At 53.3% G+C, this 20806-nt stretch overlaps 2 protein-coding genes and 1 long non-coding RNA gene across 7 annotated transcripts in view; 2 read left to right on the plus strand and 1 right to left on the minus strand.

Moving 5' to 3' along the window:
• CYTH3 (cytohesin 3) overlaps window positions 1-3188 on the plus strand; it is a 49501-nt gene extending 46313 nt beyond the window's left edge. For all 3 annotated transcript variants that reach the window (XM_037134824.2, XM_037134823.2, XM_037134825.2), the window contains exon 13: window positions 433-3188. In XM_037134824.2, coding sequence (XP_036990719.1) covers window positions 433-505 — 73 coding nt within the window. In that variant the 3' untranslated portion in view covers window positions 506-3188. The remainder of the gene's footprint in view (window positions 1-432) is intronic.
• Window positions 3189-4327: 1139 nt separating this feature from the next.
• Window positions 4328-20806, minus strand: part of USP42 (ubiquitin specific peptidase 42) — a 32549-nt gene continuing 16070 nt past the window's right edge. For all 3 annotated transcript variants that reach the window (XM_037134820.2, XM_037134819.2, XM_037134822.2), the window contains exons 6-18: window positions 20623-20690; window positions 19894-19964; window positions 18966-19048; window positions 17982-18093; window positions 16486-16626; window positions 16210-16310; window positions 14979-15132; window positions 13821-14540; window positions 13599-13693; window positions 10705-12180; window positions 7212-7510; window positions 5424-5467; window positions 4328-4399 (exon numbers count right to left, since the gene is read on the minus strand). In XM_037134820.2, the coding sequence (XP_036990715.2) occupies window positions 5460-5467; window positions 7212-7510; window positions 10705-12180; window positions 13599-13693; window positions 13821-14540; window positions 14979-15132; window positions 16210-16310; window positions 16486-16626; window positions 17982-18093; window positions 18966-19048; window positions 19894-19964; window positions 20623-20690 (3328 nt within the window). In that variant the 3' untranslated portion in view covers window positions 4328-4399; window positions 5424-5459. The remainder of the gene's footprint in view (window positions 4400-5423; window positions 5468-7211; window positions 7511-10704; window positions 12181-13598; window positions 13694-13820; window positions 14541-14978; window positions 15133-16209; window positions 16311-16485; window positions 16627-17981; window positions 18094-18965; window positions 19049-19893; window positions 19965-20622; window positions 20691-20806) is intronic.
• LOC119041511 (uncharacterized) lies at window positions 14445-17988 on the plus strand. The gene is made up of 3 exons (XR_005081057.2): window positions 14445-14533; window positions 14890-15099; window positions 17426-17988. It is a non-coding gene; the product is annotated as an uncharacterized LOC119041511 (long non-coding RNA).

The following is a 20806-nucleotide window of genomic DNA, read 5'->3' on the forward strand; positions in this document are numbered from 1 at the left end:
ATGGATGAATTTAAAACTCTGACAAGAGCGTGGGTTGAAAGCACAGAAGGAGAAAGCAGGTGGCCTGTGCAGTCACCTGTCTGCCTCACTGGAGGCCTGCAAAACCCGGAGGCGCTGCGGGGCGGCCTGGCCCGGGTCGGGCGCCGGCACTTGTTTACCGTGGCTTCCAGCCTTGGCGATGAAGTGGAAGCAGGGTGCTTGTGGTATGAATTGCAAGGCAGGAACGTCAGGGCTGACACACGTGAAGCTGGGGAGAGTGCACGTGCGGGCACATGTGTTGCGTGTGCTGCCCGTGCGTGCAGGAGCTGGCCCGTCTCCAGACTCCCAGGAAGGTGGCCCTGCCCCCTGCAGAGGGCACACCCGTCCTCTGGTCAGAGGGCCTGCGGGGTGCCGGGGGGAGGCCTCCTAACCGAGTTGTTTGTTTTCCCCCAGAGCAAGCATCAGTAGGGACCCCTTCTATGACATGCTGGCCACACGGAAAAGGAGGATCGCCAATAAAAAGTAGCTTCCCCGCCTGAACAGGTAAAAAGTAACCGCCACACCCCACCACAAAGTGACGGCAAGGCCTCCCCGGACCCCACGTGGCTTTTTCCAGAAGGTGTCCCAGGAGGCGGGGCTTCTGCTCTCGCCCTGGCAGCCTCGAGGGCCCCCTGGTTCTCCGAAGCCTTTGTGCACAGTCTGTGGCTCCCCCCGCCGAGCCTCCCCGCTCGGTGGCCTGGAGGATCGGCCGTGACAGAGGGTACGGCGGACTCGGGCCACGGGCCGGGCCACAGACCCGGCCACGCCATTGCCACACGTGCTCATTGGGGATCTTCATTGTTCTGGGGGCCGCTGTTCCACATGGGAACCGCAAAGGAAAAGCTACCACTTCTGTTCAGAGTTTTCCTCAGATGTATAGGATTATAGCTTTTATATGCCTTTTTCTATTTTGAAATTATAATGAGAGATACTTTCTAATAGTATTTTTAGAATGGCAGCTATAAATGTAACTCCTGACACAAGTATTTACCGTGCACTGAAAACACATTATGTAGACACCATATATGCCGCCGCCAGGGGGTGGGCGCCGGGGCGGGCGCTCACCTGGGTGGGGCTCGGGCCCCGCAGGGCACGCTCCAAGTGCTGCTGCTCTGGGGGGGCCTCGTCCCTCCCGGGGCCGCCTCCACTCAGACTGGGTGGCCCCACAGATTCTGGATAGAAAGGCCAATCACTGGCATTCACGGTTTGGGGTGTCCCGTGAGTGCTGCACCCCAGCAGACGTCTGTGTGGACCCGTGTGAGGCCACCACCTGACCGTTCCGACGCCCACAAGCACGTGCTCAGCGGGACGCGGGGCTCCGGCCACGGGCCCTTGTTTTCACTGTTCAGAACCTGGGGGCAAAACGGACGCTCCCGTCACCGGTCTGCTAACTGACCAGATCTGTCAGTGTGACGAGTGCGCATGTAAGTAGACAGCATCTTACCCCATTCTTTCCGAGACCCACTCTCCCACCGTGCACAGGGAGAGCCTCGCTGCGGGGGTGACGTGTGGCCCCCGGGGTCTTCTGTAACTACTAGTGCAGGCCCCCAGCGCGCGCCAGTGGTGCGGTGGGCTGGTGCGGGCCCACGGCCAGAGGCTCAGGCTGCCGTCCGCAGGACGTCTGCGGGTCCCCTCACGTCCCCAGCTGGACTGAGACACACAGGTGGACAGGGCTGGCGGCCCTGGGCCCTTCAGGACAGGCTCGTGACACACAACTTTTTTGTTGGGTGCTGTGTGTCCGCCGTGGGGGCTCTTCTGGCCGTGGGCCCCTCACCCCACAGAAGCCTCTCGCCGCCCCGTCTGCACACGCACACCCGGAACTGACACCTCTGAGTTACGTCCAAGTCCAAGGAGGAACCCTTCGGACCAACCTCTGCACTTGTGTGGAGGCTCCAGCAGCAGGAGTCGCTGCCCCACGAGCGGCCTTGCTAGGACTGGACGGCCGAGGGCCCTGGGCCTCAGTGCAGCTGGGCTGGACGTGGCTTTAAGTCACACTCGTCTGCGGAGGGTCTGAGCCCTTGACTCTCCAGCTTGCGTCAAACTGGCTTTGACAGCTTATTCCCAGGCTCCCGGGTTTTGCTATTGTACCGATACCGCAGATTCGGAAGTTTAGTTTGTGAGAAGACATGTCATCCCGGAGATGCCCGACTGGCACACGCAGGGCTCTGGGCTCGTCTGCCGTGAAGACTGGGGCTGCCTGGACCACCTGCCAAGCCCTGTCCAGCAGCGCAGCCCCCAGGCCGGCCCGCAAGCGGAGAGATCAGTATCACACCAGGATATTCTGTCCTTTGACCCAGGGAGGCCCCTGAGGCTACAGGGCTTTTCTGTGTCCTGGGTTTGGCCTCGGAGTGGGGCTGGGAGGAGTGAACTCAGAAGCACTCAACGAGAGTGCTCCCCTGATTGCTCGTGACGTGACGAGACTCGCTCGAGGGCCCTTTCCCAGGAGCGAGGCAGAGAGTCGTGGTGCTTAGAACCTACACACCTTGCCGTCCGAGTGTTACAGGAAATCACTGAGCCCCAGGTCTCACGGTAACAGTATTAACCTCGAAGTCAGGCGGCCACTGCCCCACCCAGCCCTCAGGCAGGCCTGGTGCCTGTGCCGAATTATCATCCTGATTCTGGCCAAAGACACGCTGTCCTCCCGAGAGAGGGCAGGAAGTGGTGAGGGCGCTGGGTGGACGCAGCGGCTTCCACAGCCCGCCCGCCTTGGTCAGCAGGTGAGGCTCAGCTGGACGGCCCTGGACCCAGACAGGAGTCTTCAAGGTCACGGAACGTTTTTGAGCAGTTTAACGTGGTACCAAGCTATGTACAGACACAGCAGCATTCAATGCTTCCTGTGAAGCAATGCGTATTTTCAAAGTGAAGATGCCTATGTCTACACAGATGTGCTCTGCTGAAAGGTTAGGTCTGTTGTAGACCAGAAGCCACAAGTGATCTCGTTTTCTTATTTTTTCTTAGAGACATTTCTATTTACAGTAAATACAGTTAATGTGTAAATAATGTACATATATATTGATTTCTGGAGTGTTTATTCAGTGTATATACTTCCACAACTTGCATGAAAAAATACCCTATATCGCTATTTTGTTGTAAACAGTAAAATTGGAGGGTGTGTGGCTGTCCGACTGCAAATACTGTGCTGACTGAATAAACCAAACGCACTGCTCCCACGAGGCCATCTGAAGACCCGGGTCTGTGCGCCGGGCGGCGGCCCGGCGACCGCTCGCCGTCAGGTCTGCGCCTCCGGGCCGGGCTGGGCCGGAGTCTGCAGCCGCACTCGGTGGCTCTAAGAAAGCGGAGGCGACGGGAGGAAGCCGTGAGGTGTGTCTGTAAGCAGATGGGGAGGACAGCAGTGAAGAGTCAGACACGTGTGCTCAGTTCGCTGCCATTTATACACTCTATAAATTTTACATGCTGTGTATTTACAGTGGGGCAAGTGCTTTTTAATCTTTAAAAAAACAAAGATCAAACTTTAGACATCTCTGAACAACACAAACTGTATAAACCATACAGATTATTCAGATACAAACTGTATCAAATACAGCTTCCCCACCCCTTCTCCTGATGCAGGACCAGTGAGTTATAAGTGTGTCACAGTTTGATAGCATATCCATATTAAAAATAAAATCACAGTATGATTGTGTCTGTAACTAGAAACTTTTAAGGGACCAAGCTGACAACTCAGACTCCGGTATCGTAGTTAAGACAAGAGACACTGTATAAAAAGTGTTATGTAATAAAAAAACACACTGTAGGCTTTACAAACAATGTTCGGGTTATACATTCATAATGGAAATACTCATCATAACTGGTAAATTGATTGGGATAGTTCCACAAAGTTCAAAAACAGAACTTGTCTATAAAATACACCTTCAAATCTTGAATACAACTAAAATATGAAGCAAATTAGTTTCTAGTATCAGACGTTACAGAAAACAGACTGCTCTCAGAAGCCTGGCTGAGAGCTGGTGGAGCTTTAAATAAGTCTTTAAATTAAATGTACATACTGTCAGTCGCGCGTGTAACAGCGCTGGCTTCCCGGCGGGCCTCGCACTGGCTGTCTGACTTGGAGGAGCATCGCGTGGGTACAGTGATCGACCTGAGTCTGGGATTAAGCAGCATTTGAGATGTTCTAGTCCAGGGCGTTATTTTCAATTGTGATTTATATACACGGGATTTTACAATGCTCAGCAGTTGTAGAAAGTGTTCGTCCATTTGGAATAAGGGTAATTAAGAAAAGGTAAAAACTAAAAAAAAAGTTGTCCATGGTAAAATCTGTACAGTATTTACTAAAGAAGCACCACGCAGATTTGAACAAGGTTATTTTCTATATTTATAATTTAAGCTGGGCTGGGGATGGCTTCTGTTGAACATGTTGAATCTGAAAAACAAGAGGCAGGAAGTTGGAACAAAGGGCCCAGTGAGTCAGTCACGCCAACTCCTTATTTGTGGGCTCCTTGTTAGCAGGCTCCCCCAGGTCTTTGGAGCAGCTCCTCCTTGACCCCCAGCTTTGCCTTTCTGAAGGGCCGTGGGGAGCGGGCTGGTTCCGGCGGGTGCAGGCAGCAGCCCTCGGGGAGCTCAGCCAAGAGGCGGAGGCGCCCTCTGCTGGGCACGGACTGTGCCTCCAAACCCCAACTGGCTAATCCCTCCCAATCCTAACATTTCCTCTCAAGGGTTTAATTCCTTAATTAGGCTTAGGTCTTTCCTTTGAGGACACATTGATAAAGCATCTTAGTTAACTGCAAATTAATCTTCTGAAGATACTCAAGTTTGTTTTTTAATCCCTCTTGCTGCCAAGAAGTGACACATTTGGGGAAATGGCTCCCTGTCCACTTCCCCTCAGCAAGAGGGCGGGGCACAAAAGTGTGACTTCTGCCCTCGGGGCCACTGAAGAGACCCCAGCAGTCAACTGCACAGCACTGTGTAGCTTCTGGATCTGTTGGGAACACCCAAACCTCAAAGCAAAGTCCTCTCTGGCTGAGGCTGGGGTGGGGCCGGCCACCTCTGGTCTGTGGGAGCGCTGGCCTGGCACCCCCGGGGCAGGGACTGGTGGGTGTGTGGAGGGAGGGAAGCCCGGGGGGCTCCTTTCAGGCTGCGGGCAGGTCTGGGCTGAGGACACTGGACTCCACCGCGTCCAGCATGTCCAGGTAACTGACTCCCATGCGCTGCGTGTGCTCATCTGTTCACAGTGAGCAGGGGACAGAGGGACCGCCTGAGTGTACGGACACGGCGTCCCCCAGGCAGTGTGCTGATAAGAGAGTGTAAGCTCGGTGCCAGCCTGGAGAACAGAAGGGTCGGCTGCCCCTGCTGGGGGCACCCGCATCCCACAGCCCAAGCCCCGGACCCGCTCCGTGTCCCCGCAGTGCCCCTATAGCTGCAAGGGGACAGAATTAGGAACAGCTTACCATGACTAGTGACGTCCTGGTTTTGAGGCTGAGTCTTCAGTCACCTAGGGTGCAAGCAGAAGTTAGGGAACAAGTCAGTGAGCTCACGCACGCACAGGGCCTTGCTCTGTGAGCAGGGAGTGATGCCCCGCACAGCCAGCTCCGGCAGCCTGGCGTTCAGTTCCACACAGGGACCAGCAAGCTTTGCTGCCAGAAGCCGGGTCTGCCGTGCCACTGAAAGCGAGAACAACAGGCCAGGAGCCCAGCAATGAGAGCCACGCCCCGGGGGAGACAGCGTGAGCCCAGCAGCTGAGCATCCTTCTGGCGTGTGGACCACAGCAAGCGAGCTTTAATGGAGCCTGAGAGCAGGAGGGAGGGAGGCAGGTAAGCAGTCGGGACAGAGGGCACATGTCAGACAACGGGGTCTGTCCTCAGCCAGGTGACAGGGTTGGCCCTTCTTGGGGGACACAGGACCATTGGGCCACCATGAGGCAAAGCCTGACGGCAGCCCCTGGAGACACAGCAGTGAGGCCTGCACTTCACACACTTCCCCCCAGAGCCAGCTGAGGGCAGGCTCCATCACCGGTACACCCAGGCCGCCACTGTGGCTCTCCAGAGAGGGCCCAGGGTGAACAGGGAGGGGCTGGCAACCCTGGAGAACGCCCTGGGGCCCCTGCACAACAGCCCTCACTGCCACATGCCAGCAGGAAGCAGAGGGAACAAGGACTCGATCTTCGCCACCCTTCCCCAATAGCCGTCATGTTCAAGGAAACCAATCTGAAAATACACATTAATTTCTTAAAAACAGAGCAAACACACACTTGAGCTCCACTTCTTTGCTGCCACGTGCTGCTGGAGTTCCCACCGCACTTACCCTCCCGTGGGACGGCCCTGTGCCTCAGAGTCAGGTGCCCTCCGCCCTGCCACTGGCTGACCACACCCACTGCCTGACGGCCCAGCAGAGGCCAGGCGTGGTCGAGAACCACAGGGCCTCTGGGCAACCACGGTCACAGTCACAGACGGGCACCGCAGCGTCCGGGCAGGGTGGGCAGGCTTCTTCCCCCAGAGACCGCAAGAGCCGGGCTGTACCACACTGCGGCTCCGCCCTGACGCGCAGCCTCACCCTGACACACCGTCAGGGAAACTGAAACCTTTGGATTTTCCCAACCTCTTCAGGTGCTGAAACCATTCCTAACCGGCAGGCCCTCGGCCCCTGCTCTGGTCCACTGCCCCCATGTCGTGCCTTCTCCCAAATTCAGAGCTGCTCTCCAGGGTCAAAGATTAGGACAGGGAGGGGCGGCTTTCAGTGCAATGAGAGCAGAAAGGACCACACAGTTAATGACAAGGGGACAGAGACCTGGGAGAAGTGCCTCCCAAAGGCACCGCTCAGCCAGGCCGCCAGCTGCTGCCCCTGAAGCCGGCAACAGTGACCTCCAGGTGATACTCAGAATGCTAGAGGTTGAAGGATTCAGGAGAGAGAGAATATTTTTTAAATGGTTTAAAATATTTGAAAACAGTGTAAAAACTCCAGTCCTTCATAAAGCAAGTACTCAAGACACCCGGAGCCCTGAACCCCGGAGGCAAGGCCCGGAGGCCCTGCTAGGCACATGCAGCCCGGCTCTCATGCACACTCGGGGCTCAGTGCCAAATAAACCCTGCGTGGGCCTCGGGGCGCACAGGCGGGGCGGGGTGCAGGGTGGGGGCCCCCTCCTGAGCCACCCTCTCACACTATGCAGGTTTTCTTCCCATGGGACAGTCACCTGCTCCCCAAAGCCCGTTTCTGTATTTTAATGCCAAGTGTCTCCTTACCCTGGCCACACTCTGACAGATGACGCCGGTCACCCCTGCTGGCCATCCGGACGTGTCTCATTTTCTCCCGGAGAGGCCCAGCCCCTTCCGGGGGCAGGCTGTCGGTGAGTGGGGGACCCCCTGCCCCCCGCAGATGGCCGGCGGTCTCCGAGCCGGTGGCCTTGGCCGAGTGCAGTCCCGTGTCTTGACCAGAGTCCTCAGATCTCCGTGAGTGTCTCCTCTTCTTCTTCTTCTTCTTCCTGTGTCTGTGGGGGTCCACGTCAGAGTGTGGTCCGGAGAGGTCTGAATCCTGCGGGTGCCTGCAGGGGAAGCAGCCAGGGCTCCAACCATCGAAAACGCAACCGCCTCAAAGACGGCCCGCCCCTTGGCTTTTATACCCACACTGTGCACACGCCTTCCTGCACACACAGGTAAATTTCTCATCTAATTAAAAACGCACTGTAGTAATGTTTTTAAGCCCAGGGTCATACATTCACCCAGTTCAACCCCATCCCCCCACTGCCTTTGGCTCTGCTGGGGAGCCAGGGTGCTCGGCCACAAAGCCAGGGGAAGGGCTGCGGGGACCAAGGCCATGCAGGCGTCTCAGCCCCGGGGAGGTGTCGGCGAGCTCCGCCCCCTCAGCTGCCACAGCCTCGCGGTGCTCTCCCCTGGGCTTCGGTGTTAAGAGACGTCAAATGTATGAAACGTGTAATAGTTTGTGCTCATCTTGTCATGGGTAGGTCATTTCCAAGGGAATCACTGACCAGTTTAGCTCTGACCAATTATTCAGCTTTTTAAAAACACAGAAAGATTTCACGGGGAGATTTCTGGTCAGGATGGCAACATAGGTCAGCACAACGCCCACCTTCTCGCACACCCACACCAACATGCACCCGAACCGTAGAACCACCATCATTCAGAATCATCAGAAATCAAGCTGAACGAAGTCCTACAACTACGGAATTAAAAAAGAAACCACCTCACGACTGGAAGGAGGGGCAGGAGTTTGGGAAGTACTAGCCCCACACCTATGTGTGGTGAATAAAGGTCGGAAGGGATATCTCAAGGGCGAGGGGTCCCAGCCCCATGCCAGGCCCCCCAGCCCAGGCTCCGGTGCCAGGAAGAGAAATCCCCACAACTTTGGCTGTACATACGAGCAGGAATGAGGCTGTGGAAGACAGAAACTTCTGGGGTCCCAGGCAGCTTCCCTTAAAGAACCTAGGCCCAGGCTTACTCACACTCCCTCCCTCTGAGCTCCGGTGCTGCGGCAGCAGCTTGAAAGGCACCAGAGGCATATGGAGAGGAACTGAAGTGTCCAGCCTCAGGGAGAGAGCTGAGGGGCAGCTTTCTCCCGGACACAAGTGCTGGCAGAGGCCATTGTTCCTTTTCTGAGCCCTCCCCCAACAGCTGGCAGGTGGGGGCCACATCTGAGACTCCATCAACCTGGCTCACACTGTTTGCCCTGCCCTGGGGATTCCCCAAGGCCCTGTCCCACCCAACTTGTGGGTCCACCCAAGCTGTTCCCAGTGGCTTTTCCCTGTAAATGGCTTGTCTTGGCTTATGCTTCATATTTTCCTAAGTCCTCTCAAACAAGCAGCATCTGGCTTCAGTGAGCTCCTTACAGCTCCCTAAATGGCCTGCAGATCACTTTTTAGCTTATGCTGTGTGACCCGACAAAATACAGGCAGTGCCTGACCTTGGACATGCCAACAGCGATCAAGGCTCAACTCCAACAGGAAGGTGTACACAGCCCACCTGGTGGGCACACATTGAGTGCCCAGCCTGGGTGATAAGGGAGGCAGTGCCGCTGGACCCTGTAGGACATCTACTACCTCAGGCCATGCTACCAAGCCTACCCTAAATGAAAGGACAGAACAAAACCCCAGAAAAATAACTAAGCAAAATGGAAACAAATCTGCTAGATGCAGAGTTCAAAACACTGGCTATAAGGATGCTCAGTGAACTAAGTGAGCAACTCAACTACATAAACAAGACCCAGTCAGAAAGGAAGGGGACATGCTAATTGAAATAACAGTTTACAGGGAAACAACAATAGAGTGGATGAAGCTGAGAATCAAATCAATGATCTGGAACATAAGAAAGCAAAAATCAACCAGTCAGGACAAGGAGAAGAAAGAATCCCAAAATATGAAGATAGGAGGAGCCTCTGGGATGACTCCACGAGTACCAACATTCACTCTGGGGGTGCGAGGAGTGAGAGAGCAAGAAACTACACTTACTTGAAAAAATGACAGACAACTTCCCTAACTTGGTAAAGGAGATAGACACACAAGTCCAGGAAGCGCAGAAAATCCCAAACAAGATGAACCCAAAGAGGCCCACTCCAAGGCACATCGTAATTAAAATGCCAAAGGTCAAAGACAGAGAATCCTAAAAGCAGCAAGAGAAAAGCAGAGAGCTACCTACAAAGGAGTTCCCATCAGACTGTCAACTGATTTCTCAAAAGAAACTGCAGGCTAATAGGGACTGGCAAGAAGTTTTCAAAAAGATAAAAAGCAAAGACTTACAATGACAAAGACTGCCCTACCTGGCAAAGCTATCATTCAGAAGGGCAGATAAAGTGCTTCCCAGAGAAGAAAAAGCTAAAGGGGGTTCGTCACCACCAAGCCGGTAGTATTATATGGAATGTTAAAGGGTTTTAAGAAAAGTTACAAAATACAAACAATAAAATGGTATCAAATACATGTCTGTTAACCATTGAATCTGCAAAACAAATGAACAAGCCGAACAGAAACAGATTCCCAGATACAGAGAATGTTTCGATGGGTGCCAGATGGGAGAGGGGGATGGGTGAAGAGGTGAGGGGACTAAGAGGTACACATTGTCAGTGACAGAACAGTCACAGGGGGTAAATAAAGTGCAACACAGGGAACAGAGTAGCCAAAGAGACATGTGCATGACCCACGGACATGGATGACAGTGTGGGGACTGCCTGAGGGAGTGGGGAGATGGAACAACTGTGATAGAATAAACGATAAAATTAAAAAGTAAAATAAGCAAAAATAAAAAACACGTGTGCCAGTGAGATTCCAAAATGAGGAATGGAGACAGAAAAACGGACGAAAATGGAGGCAGCAGAGGGTGTGTCTGAGACCCCCGCTCGGGGATGGGCCTCTCACTGTCCGGGCAGTGGCCGAGTCTGAGGAAAACACTAACGTGACAACGTAAGCATGTGTGACCATTAAGAACGTTAGCATCAATTGTGAGGTCAATGACCCCAAGTTTTCATTTACAGAGTATTAATCAAAATGGCAATTTTTGAAAAATGAGATTTTTAGGCATTTTATGATACTGTTGAGATACAACTTAAAAGCAGAGGTAAATTTTAACAACCCATAAAAACTCTTAAAACCCACACAGAAATGAGATACACAAATAAAACATAAACACCACGCAGCCCCCCACTGGTTCCAGGCTGGGTCCGCAGCGGAAAGGAAGCTGCGTGACCAGTGGCCGCCCCGCCCTGGTGCACACGTCTGGCCCACACCCTCACCTGGAATCTCGCTCTCGGTGTTTGTCTTTGGATTTCTTCTTCTTCTTTGACTTTTTGTGCTTCTTCCCTTTAGGTTCTTCCACAGGGCCCCTCGGCGAGCCTCTCCAGGCTTTCTTTTCTCCGTACGGGTCGTCGTCTTCCATACTATCGTACCGTCGTTTTCGGGACTTTACGTTTTGGTGTTCATGAAACTGATCGGCAAGGTGACGGCTGCTGCCTTCGGGTCCCAGTGCAGTCTTCTCGTGGGGGTACTTCTCAGGGCAGGGAGGCGGGGCGTGGGGAGGGCCCGCTCGGGGGCTGCCGAAGCGGTGCCGCTCCCGCTCCCTGGCGGCCAGCCCGTAGCCCTTTCCGCTCCTGTAGCAGTCCTTGTGTGGCTGGCCACCGTGCTGACCCACACGGTCGTAGTCTCGGTCGCTGTGCAGAGGCCTCCACTCCCACGCCTCCCTTGCCGTGTAGGGGGCGTACCTGTCGTGGTAATACCTGCACTTGTCCCACCTCCTCTTGTCTGGGTAGTACTTCTCCCGGCCCCAAGAGTGCCCACCTTCCGCGTGGTGGTGCGTGCCCCAGCCCTGGTCGGACCGGCCTCCACTCCGGGAGCGGTGGTGGCGGTGCCTGGCCACGCCGTGGTGCTGGCAGGGGTGGTGCGGGCCCCCGCTGCAGTGCTCTGCCCGGAAGCGGCCCTGCAGCACCCGCTCTCGCGTGTAGGGGTGTCGCCTCCTGTGGTAATGGTCCTCTGTCTTGCTCCTGCTGTCCCTCGGGCGCTCCCCACTGGAGGAGCGGTCTCTCCAGTTGCGATAATGTCCTCGGTCAACTTTTCGGAGGTTGCTGATTTTTTCCTTAACTGGGGAATGATCCTGGGCTTTCTGCCCAGCCTTATTCTCATCACATTGGTCCCCGGAACTTTGCTCAGGAGCCCCACCAGCTTCTGAATGGCTTTCCGTGACCTTGTCCAAGGGAGGAGAGGGCAGCTCGTTGGCAGGTGCCCCCGTGCCATCGGGCGCATCTTCTCCTCCCTCGGTGCCCTTGTCTCGGCCACTGTGCACAGAGGGTTCCTGCGTGCCATCGTCCTCGGCCGGTGCCAAGGGACTCGGGCTCAACCTCCCCGTGGCTTCCTCTGCTGCCGAGTCCTGGGGACTCTCTGATAATGCCCCTGTTACATCCTGGGATGCTTTGCTCTGATCGCCTGTTAAGTTCCCGGGGTCACAGAGTTTAGAAAGGTGGTCATCCCCAGTGCTGTTCTTGGCATTACAGAGGTGGACGGTGCTGGGCAAAGACTCCTCAAGTTTTGCTGAGATGTTTTCAGAGACTTCTTCTTTGGTAGATTTGATGCTGGGGTCTGGGAGCGGCAAAGCCTTCTTGAATTTGCTGCTAAGGCTCGGGGCGGTCTCCAGCTTCTCCCGGCAGTCAGGGGTGGGGCTGCCAGGCTCCCGGCCTGCCTCCAGACGCACCTGCGGGCTTCCCTCTGTTCCGGCGGCACTGCAGCCCGACCAAAACAAAGACACGTTAGTCATTCTTGAGGTTGCTTTACAGGTTTCTGTCACTGACTCACAGGGACAAACACTTCAAAACATTTATCTATTAGCAACACTATTTTATGCCTTAATATCTGGTTGAAACCCGATAGTGAGCTTACCATTTTGGGACCTGGAACTTTCTCTTTTCCTTCATTAAATAAAAATACAGAATTGTATACCAAGCCTGTCTCCTATCCCATTTTTTCACAAGGACCCTGTGGTTCCCGGCTGCTTCTGCTCTCAGACAGACGACTACTTCTTCTTAGTAACCGAGCCAGGACAGGAGGGATGACAGGCAGAGGCCCGACTCCCCCTCAGGACCCCCTTCTCTCCACAAACCGAACGGACAGCTCCAGGAAGCGCTCGTAACCGTGAGCGCCCTGGGGCTGCAGAAGAGCCTTCTGCGGCACCTGAACTCTGCCCTCGACTGCGCATTCCAGCTTCATAAAAGCTGCCAGGAAACAACAAAAACCCCACATCGGCCCCCACTGTGCAGCAGGAAACCATCTGGGAGCGGGGACCCACGTGGAGTCAATATGCCCAAGTCCCCTCGAGCACAGCAGAAAGGCTCTCAGGTCGGCCTGGGACGCCAGGCCCACCCGCTCCATGCACGGTGCTTACACAACGACCTGTAATCGCTGTCACGCACACGACCTGCGAGGACAACCTGAGCCAACTGGGAAAGCAGCAGAAAGGAGGACCGCGTGCAGGTCAGAGAGCGAACTGGGGGCAGGCGTGTTCCGGCCACAGCCACTCGGTCCACCTGAGTGCGGGAGCCTCCAACATCGGTCCAGTGAGGGCCGTTCTGACGTGTGGGGGGCATTTCTGGGCCGTCAGTATGATGGGGGCCCTGTGGGCACTGGTGGGTGGGGACAGGCAGGCTCGTATCACGAGTGTCCTGTCCCCCACACCCCAGTGTCCTCGGGGGTGGGAACCCAGTGGTGATGCTGGTGGCAGTTTTCACGGAGATGAAGACTGCCCAGGAACCACCTACTGTGTCGACCCAGGGACAGTCGGCTGTCACTCAGCGCTGCCCCCCCCCCGCCCCCGCCAGGAGGCGCTGCGCAGGGCCTCGTGTCACGCACTCTCAGCTAGCCGCGTGTGTGGAATGCACGCGCCTTACAGATTCCCTTCCTTTTTTTCCCATCACACTCAGGTCACTGTACTGATTTTTTCCTTTAAAAATGAAATGGAAGCAGACCGCCTTATCAGTAAACTCGACTTCAGCATTCCGGAAGGGACAAAACAAAGGGCGTGCTGTTTCACAGTGGGAAGCAGTGCCCTGTCAGCCGAAGGCATCTTCACACCCTGGTCACTGTCAGGGCTGGGGGGTCTGCGGTAAGACCCGCACGGGTGGGCGGGGCCCCTTGTCAGTGTTACCTGGCTTCCTCGGTGGAGCCTTTCCCTTTGTTGCCGAGTTTGAAGGTCTCTAAGATTTTGTCTTCCGGGAGAGGTGGCAAAGGAGCGGGCATCAGCTGCGATAAAAAACAAAGATGCTTCAACTCCAGTTGCCACTCCACGCCTCCTGAAATCCAGCCAAGTGACCCGCCATGAATGGAGCCAAAGCAAAGCCCGCCCCAGCCCTCGCCGACACCCACTCACCTTTCCAGGTAGACCATTTGCCTTGGAAAAGGGGTTTTCTGAGTGCAGAGCAGGCTGGACTTGGCAACTGGCACCATCGAAGGACAGACCGTTTTCTTTCGGGTCGCTGTCCGCGCTGTCGTTAGCACCATTCAGAGGAACCGGCTGGCGAAGCTCGAGTGGGGGGGCCTGGTCCTCCTCAGCGTCCTGAGCAGAAGCGTGCACGTTCTCAGCCGTGCCCAGGCCGTTCTCCCTGCCGAGGCCCTTTGCCTCCTCGTCGGAATCTTCCGAGGACTCGGCACCATAGGGGACCAGGACACTCGAGTTCAGCTTGGACTTGCCGTTCATCACTGGCTTGGAGCAGGACTCACTCGGGGCTGTCTGCCTCGGGCCCGGACTGGGGACCGACGCGGAAGGTGCGCTCGAGGTAGACTGTATTGCGGAAGAATTGGTAATGGTAGAAGAGGGGGCAGGCTTGGCAGGGCTCTCCAAAGCACTGCTGTGAAGGCCGGGCTGCGACTGACCTTGGCGGACAGGGAACTTGTTGTGAATACTGATTGTGATTTTTTGTTTCTTGGGGTGTTCCGGGTTAACGGAGGACCTGCTCACTGACCAGTTTTGCACAGAGGTCGAAGCGTTGACAGGACCAGCCCTGCTGACGCTGGAGCTTCCGTTTGGACTTGACAGGGAACTGCTTGGCGTCTCCTTCAATGGTCCGGTCCCGTTCAAGTGAGGTGGGTTCTGGAAGGAAACCACAGCCCACTGGTGAGCGTTCGAGAATGACATCACAGACAGGGCATCCACTCTGGCTACGGGCCCCTCCCATTCGGTCTTTTTCTTCTTATAAATAGCATATTTCACACACCTAGACACGCTTCCTCTTCTCACCCACACCAGCCTGCCACACGAGGGGCCCCCCGATATCCACGCATTACGTGAGCGGAGGTCCAGAGGGAGCGCTACACTCTCTAGCATTTCCATACTCCTGCTTGGAGTACTGTATCCAAACTTGGAGATGTGCTGTGTGTTTGAAATATTTGATAGTAAGTGCCTTGGATAGACTTTTTTGATTAGAAACTCATTTGTATAGGAGCCACAGCAGCTTGGTGCAATGCCAGCCCGAGGATTTGAAGGCCGAGTTTTTAGAAGGAACACAGAGGCGCCCCCGCGGCACGCTACCTGCATCACATGCGAGGGGAGCTGCGGTCCGATGAACCCCGGCGCGGCCGGTTTGCTGCTGATGACGTGCTGACTGATCACTGGTCGGGGTGAAGACTGGCCGGGGCTGTGGGCGGAATGAGTAAGTTCACCTCCATTTTTCACATCATGGGACCTGGGGACAGAGAGCGACTTGCTTAGGGTTACACGGGACGTCTCCCGAGAAGAGACACGCTCATAACCCTCAGAGAGGGGACCGGTCTGCTGCAGTGGCCAGCGCCGCTCACGGGCTCCCCCGCCAGGGGTGGTTAACGCCGGGGCTTACACCGGCAGACCTGCGGGGCCACCGGGCAAGTGCTGCTTTTAACTGTGTGTCCTGAGGATGCTACCATCAGAGGGCTACTTTGCTTTTCAGTTTAACTGTATTTCCCTAATGATAAATACACACATGCCGTTCTAGAAAATCTGTAATAGCCTGAAAAGTTGGAAATAAACCCACTGTGCGTCATCTGACCCCCAGAGGAACCTTCAGATCTAGGAGATTATTCTCCACACTTCGGCCTGCACTGTTTTCTTCGACAGGGTATAAAATTTCAAACTGCTTTTCCTCCATATACACTGAGCACTCTCATGTCATCAAGAAAAAAAACTTCATAAAGATCACTTTTAACAGCTGCACAATATTTCAATATCTGGGTATGCTACAATTTACATGCTCATATTGCTGCTGTTGGAAGTCGTAGAATGGTTAGTTTTCAGCTACTACAAGCAAAGTCCTGAAGCACAGCTCTGATTTTTCCCAAGGCCACACATCCCCACAACGGAGTCAGCAACTCAGAGTCTGCAGCCGCAACAGCAGAGAAATGAGCCGGATACGGGGCGCTGCCCGGGCCAGACTTGGGAGGACGCCTGGCTGCCTGTGCTCAGAGGCTGGGAGGGGACCACACCCAGGTGCTCTGGGTCCCCTTCCTGGGGCCTCCACAGGCCCCAGGCCCCCAGTTTGTGGCCAGCAGCAGCAGGCCGTCCCCTCCAGGTACTGCCTTTCCCTTCCTCTGAATGCGTTTCATGGTTAACCTGCCAAAGAGCTGGAAGCTAAAGCCAACTAGGACCCACACTCAAAAGCTACATGCCTTCCTCTCCCAGGCATCAAGCTGCTATTTTAAAAACATCTCAATATTGAATTGAAATGTGTTGATGAGATGAACCAAAATGATGTAACAGAAAACTCAGAAATTTGTTGCCTTGACAATACCTGATATAAAAGAGAACATACGCTTGCTGACTGAGTACCGATCTGATGTCACTGGTAGATACGATGGAGTCATTCATCTGATACCAGAGGCCATTGCTAGCCTGGAAGAGAGCCAATGAAAGAGATGTTCAGTGTAAGCAGGGAACCAGGAAACGCCACCTAGAGCAGTGTGAGAAACTTCACATTTAACTATCGAAGTCCCACCTTCCCCAAGGATGCAGTGCCACCCGACAGTGCACCGCAACCAGAGACCCCAGCGCAGCCCGCAGGGCCCACCTTTATGTAGCAGAAGTAGTGGCCCGCATGGCAGTTGAAGCCAGTGTGCACCAGGACCGCATACAAGACGTAAATGATCGGTTCTCCGTTTGGTTGAGACATGTATGGTCGAATATCAAGATACTCAGGATATTTCACATCCTACACGGAAACGGAAGGACAGGGAACGTCATTCCTGAAGGCACAGTTCCCGCCATGGGCTCAGTGGGGGGCACTCGGGTGGGGTAGGGCAGGTTGCCTGCAGACACCTAACTCATTGAACTTCATGATGAACTTGGACATATCTGAATCTGAGTGTATCTATTTTTAAAAACTACTTATAGATTTGAGGGTGGGGAGGGAGGAACACTGACCCGCTGCTCCTCATCCACGCATCACTGGTTGACTTGTCTGTGCCCTGACAGGGGATCCAACCCAGAACCTGGGTGTACCGGGCAACATTCTAACCAGCTGAGCTACCCAGCCAGGGCCAGCTGAAATTGTTTTTATTTCTTAATCCTCACCTAAGGATATGCTTTTTTTAAAAAAATTTTTTTAAAAATTTAATTATTTTCGTGGGCCTGTGAACCAAAGAATCGCGGTTGGATTCCCAGTCGGGGCACAAGCCTGGGTTGCAGGCCAGGTCCCAGCAGGGGATGCATGAGAGGCAACCATGCATTGATGTTTCTCTCTCTCTCTCCTTCTCTTCCCCTCTAAATATAAATGAATAAAATCTTAAAAAATAATAATAAAAAATAAAAAGCCCACTGTCTTTAAAATTTTTTAAAGATTATTTTTAGAGAGAGACGAAAGAAGAGAGAGAAACATTCTTCAGTTGCCTCCTGCACATGCCCTAACCGGGAGTTGAACCCACAACTGTGTCCCAACCAACTGAGCCACCCGGCCAGGAATGAATCCGAGTGCATCCAATGTAATCCCACTGTATTCTTTGTTTTCTCAGAACAACTAACAACCCATATTAAGTGAATTCTTCAAATCCATCAAAGGGCACAGTCACAGATGGACAACTCTGGACTTTGGTCATCACTTATTTTTATCTAAAAATTCAGGAATGAACTGCTTATTTCTCTTGTATGTTACTGACTCTCAGTCTTCAGCAAGTGGAAAGGAAATGGGAAAATTCAGTGTACTTCTTGCCAACCAAGAAAACAAACTTAGATGAAGGAGTGGCGAGATGTACTAAGGAGCCCTCCTTGGATTTCAAACGACTCTCTCTCTGCATCCGCTCTCGCCTCACCAACTGTGAAGTCCGTATTTGAGAAACAGCTGACAACCTTAGCATCAGAGAGCCTGGCCAGCCAAAGGACATGAGGAAACTCATGCTCGCTCATGCACGCACAGAGCAGACCACTAGATCCACGCTGTGGCGTTTTTTTCCACCAACGAGTGCTGGGGGAACTTAGAAAACCAGGTAACAAAGCTGTTCAATTAGGCGGAAAAACTACCGACGCTTCCCCTTGAAAGGCTCAATGTAAAAGGCTTTAACGTCTACATACCTTGGCAATTTTTCCACCGGTAAAATTTGCAAAGCGTTTCAGAGAAAGTGTAAGAACATTGGAGGATCTGTGTATGGTGAATCTTTTTGAAGCTGGAACCATCTTTTTACATCTTGAAATAAACAGAAACAAAGAATTAAGAAGAATAAGTTTGGGAGGGTTTTTTTTGCATTTTAGTCTTCCCCTTATTATTTCTCTGAAATATTCTAAATCAAATTTCCAAAAGGATACTAGATGACAAACACAACACCTCTCAGCCAGCAGGGAAAATTCTAAATTTTCCAACACAGGGACGAGGCGGCTGGGACAGCTCGGGCGCCAAGCCACACAGAACACTGACACTTTAAATGGGTTAGCACAAGTGCCTGTGGACTCAAAACAAGCTGGAAAACAAACAGATTTCCAGGATGGTATAATTTTGTGAAAACAAAGCCCCATCTCGACACAAAAGGAAGAAAAGCAATGATCAGCGATGTCCGGAAAAGGTAACAGAGAAATCAATCCCTACGTCCCGGACAGAAAGCTGTATCTTCCCCGCAGACAAGTGTTTGGCGGGAAGCTACACGAGTCCTGACTATAACACGAAACGCTATTTACGACAGAGGAAAGGGGCTCTGAAAACAGGCTCCCTGGACCTTAGGGGAAACTGGAGGTTTCTAGCACGTACTACCCCCAATGCTAGGTAAGAACCACAGAGAGGAAGAGCCTTAACTGGCCTGGAGGAAGCGGCCGCCCCCCAGCACACCCCGATGAGAGCGCAGGTGCGAACGCCGCTCTGGGCCCAGATGGGCGGCAGCACCGTGGGCGCGGATGGGCTTCCCTCTGCCCTCCCCGCTCCCTGCCCCCCGGCCCCGCAGTGAGCCCACGTCCCCCCATCTGCAGGGTATTCTTGCAGACCCTGGCCCTGGGAGAGAACACGCGGAGTCCCCCCAGACGGCAAGGGCAGTGCAGGGGCCCCGCCACACCCCGGTGGTGCCGTCGTACTTGCTGCACTTGTATGAGTTCTCGCCGTCCAGCTGCTCGGGCTTCACAAACTGTTCCAGCGCCTTGTTCACACTCTGCGCGGCCTGGAGAGAGAGCACAGCACACCTTACCTCTGCTGCGGGATGGGGTCGGGAAGACGGCGATGCAGCAGGGAGTTTTTATGACGAAAGAAGGTGTCCTTTTATTAGGGTGGCCATTTTACACACAGACACGGCAAGTTGTTTCCCCGCCATTAAAAAACAAGATGCTTAAAGTGAACCAAAATATGTAAAGAGGCTGCTCATTCTCTCAAAAAACAAGTCTATCTACCAGCCAGTATCTACCAGCAAGGAACTGGGTGTGGCGGCGGCAGCTCGCCACTCAGTGGATCTCAGCACAGACAGAGGTCCCCAAGCAGAATGGAACAGAACAGCAAGCAGCCAAACGCACTTGAGGTGTGACTCCACATTTGTAAACGGTAAGTAACACACTCTGGAACGATCTACACAGCATCGGCGTGACAGGAAGAGCCCGCTCTGCAGGATAGATCATTCACATGCACACGCACGCACACGCCCCCACGGTGCTTATCGTGTTTATCATAAACAGGTATCCCATTTGAAATCAGAAGTACAAAGGTTACGAACAAAAAATAAAGAGTTTAGAAAACGCAAGGAGCAAAACAATGTCTAAATGATAACTGCCATCTACTTCGGCTGACACAGGCATCAGAATCCGGCTTTACTGAATGAAAAATCAAAGGGCAGTAAAAAGACTGTTTTAAGCTTGTTATGATGCCTACTGCAAAGCTTAAATAATCACCTGTAAACAAGGTCTTAGAATATTAAAAATTTTCATTTGTATTTCACTAGTCTTAATTACAAACTACAAATACAGGAAATTATGGAAACTGATTTTTTAAACGTCACTGTCACACGATCCAGCTTACCTTTATCTCCAATGTTATATCGAGATATGGATCAAAAGTGTCTGAAACACCTTTGCAGTTTAAACATTTGACTGAAATAAAAACAAAATGCAAAGGATCAGCAAAGTGTAATTATGACGTAATTCCAACTGTTAAAGGTACAGAAAACAAAAGTCCCATTTCAAACTGAAAATTTCACACAAGGTACTTTTTCTATCGGATTTTGGGCAAAAGTTCTAATCCTAAACAGCAGGAACGCAGCTGTTCAGAATGTGGGCAGTGCCACCCCTCGGAGGGGCAACAGGGTGGTACCCAGTGGCGCACACACCCGACACGGAAGTGCTCACGCTGAAAGTGCATCCCGAGTGTGCAGTTTCACGTGGACACAGACATGTCACAGGGGTGTTCCATGAGGCCTCGATGGTGACTGTAAAACTGGAAGTGACCGAAGTGTATCATTTGATAGGGGACTAACACAAATGGAAAACGGAATACGATGTAACTGTGGAAGACCCTCTGCTGAAATGTCAGGATGAAAATGAAAGAGGTGATATTAGCTTGCTCCCAGGCTGTTCACGCACAGGAAGCTGCTGGAAGGGTGCTAGAAATGGGCCGGGGCTGTCTTCCAACAGGGTCTGGAAGTCTGGGCTGCGTGGAGGACATGCTCCCCGTTCTGAACCCTTTCTACCGTTGGCATTGTTTTATAACACCATCCACGTATCGCTTTATTGACGTTAAGTAAAAGTTTACCTCGAGACCTTAGATATCCTCCAAATATCTGGCAAACGAGTGTGGTGGCTTGGGTGTGTCGGTCCAACCTGAAAAACAGAGGCGGTGCCCTGAGCAGGGCTCTATGAGAGGCACAGGCGCTGTGGCCAGGCCGCAGCACGTGCATCTAGACCGGGGTGAGCATTCGGGGGGTGGGGCACACAAC

Source organism: Artibeus jamaicensis, unplaced genomic scaffold, assembly GCF_021234435.1.
Source record: "Artibeus jamaicensis isolate MK-2021 breed Jamaican fruit bat unplaced genomic scaffold, CSHL_Jam_final scaffold_3151, whole genome shotgun sequence".
NCBI lineage: Eukaryota > Metazoa > Chordata > Mammalia > Chiroptera > Phyllostomidae > Artibeus > Artibeus jamaicensis.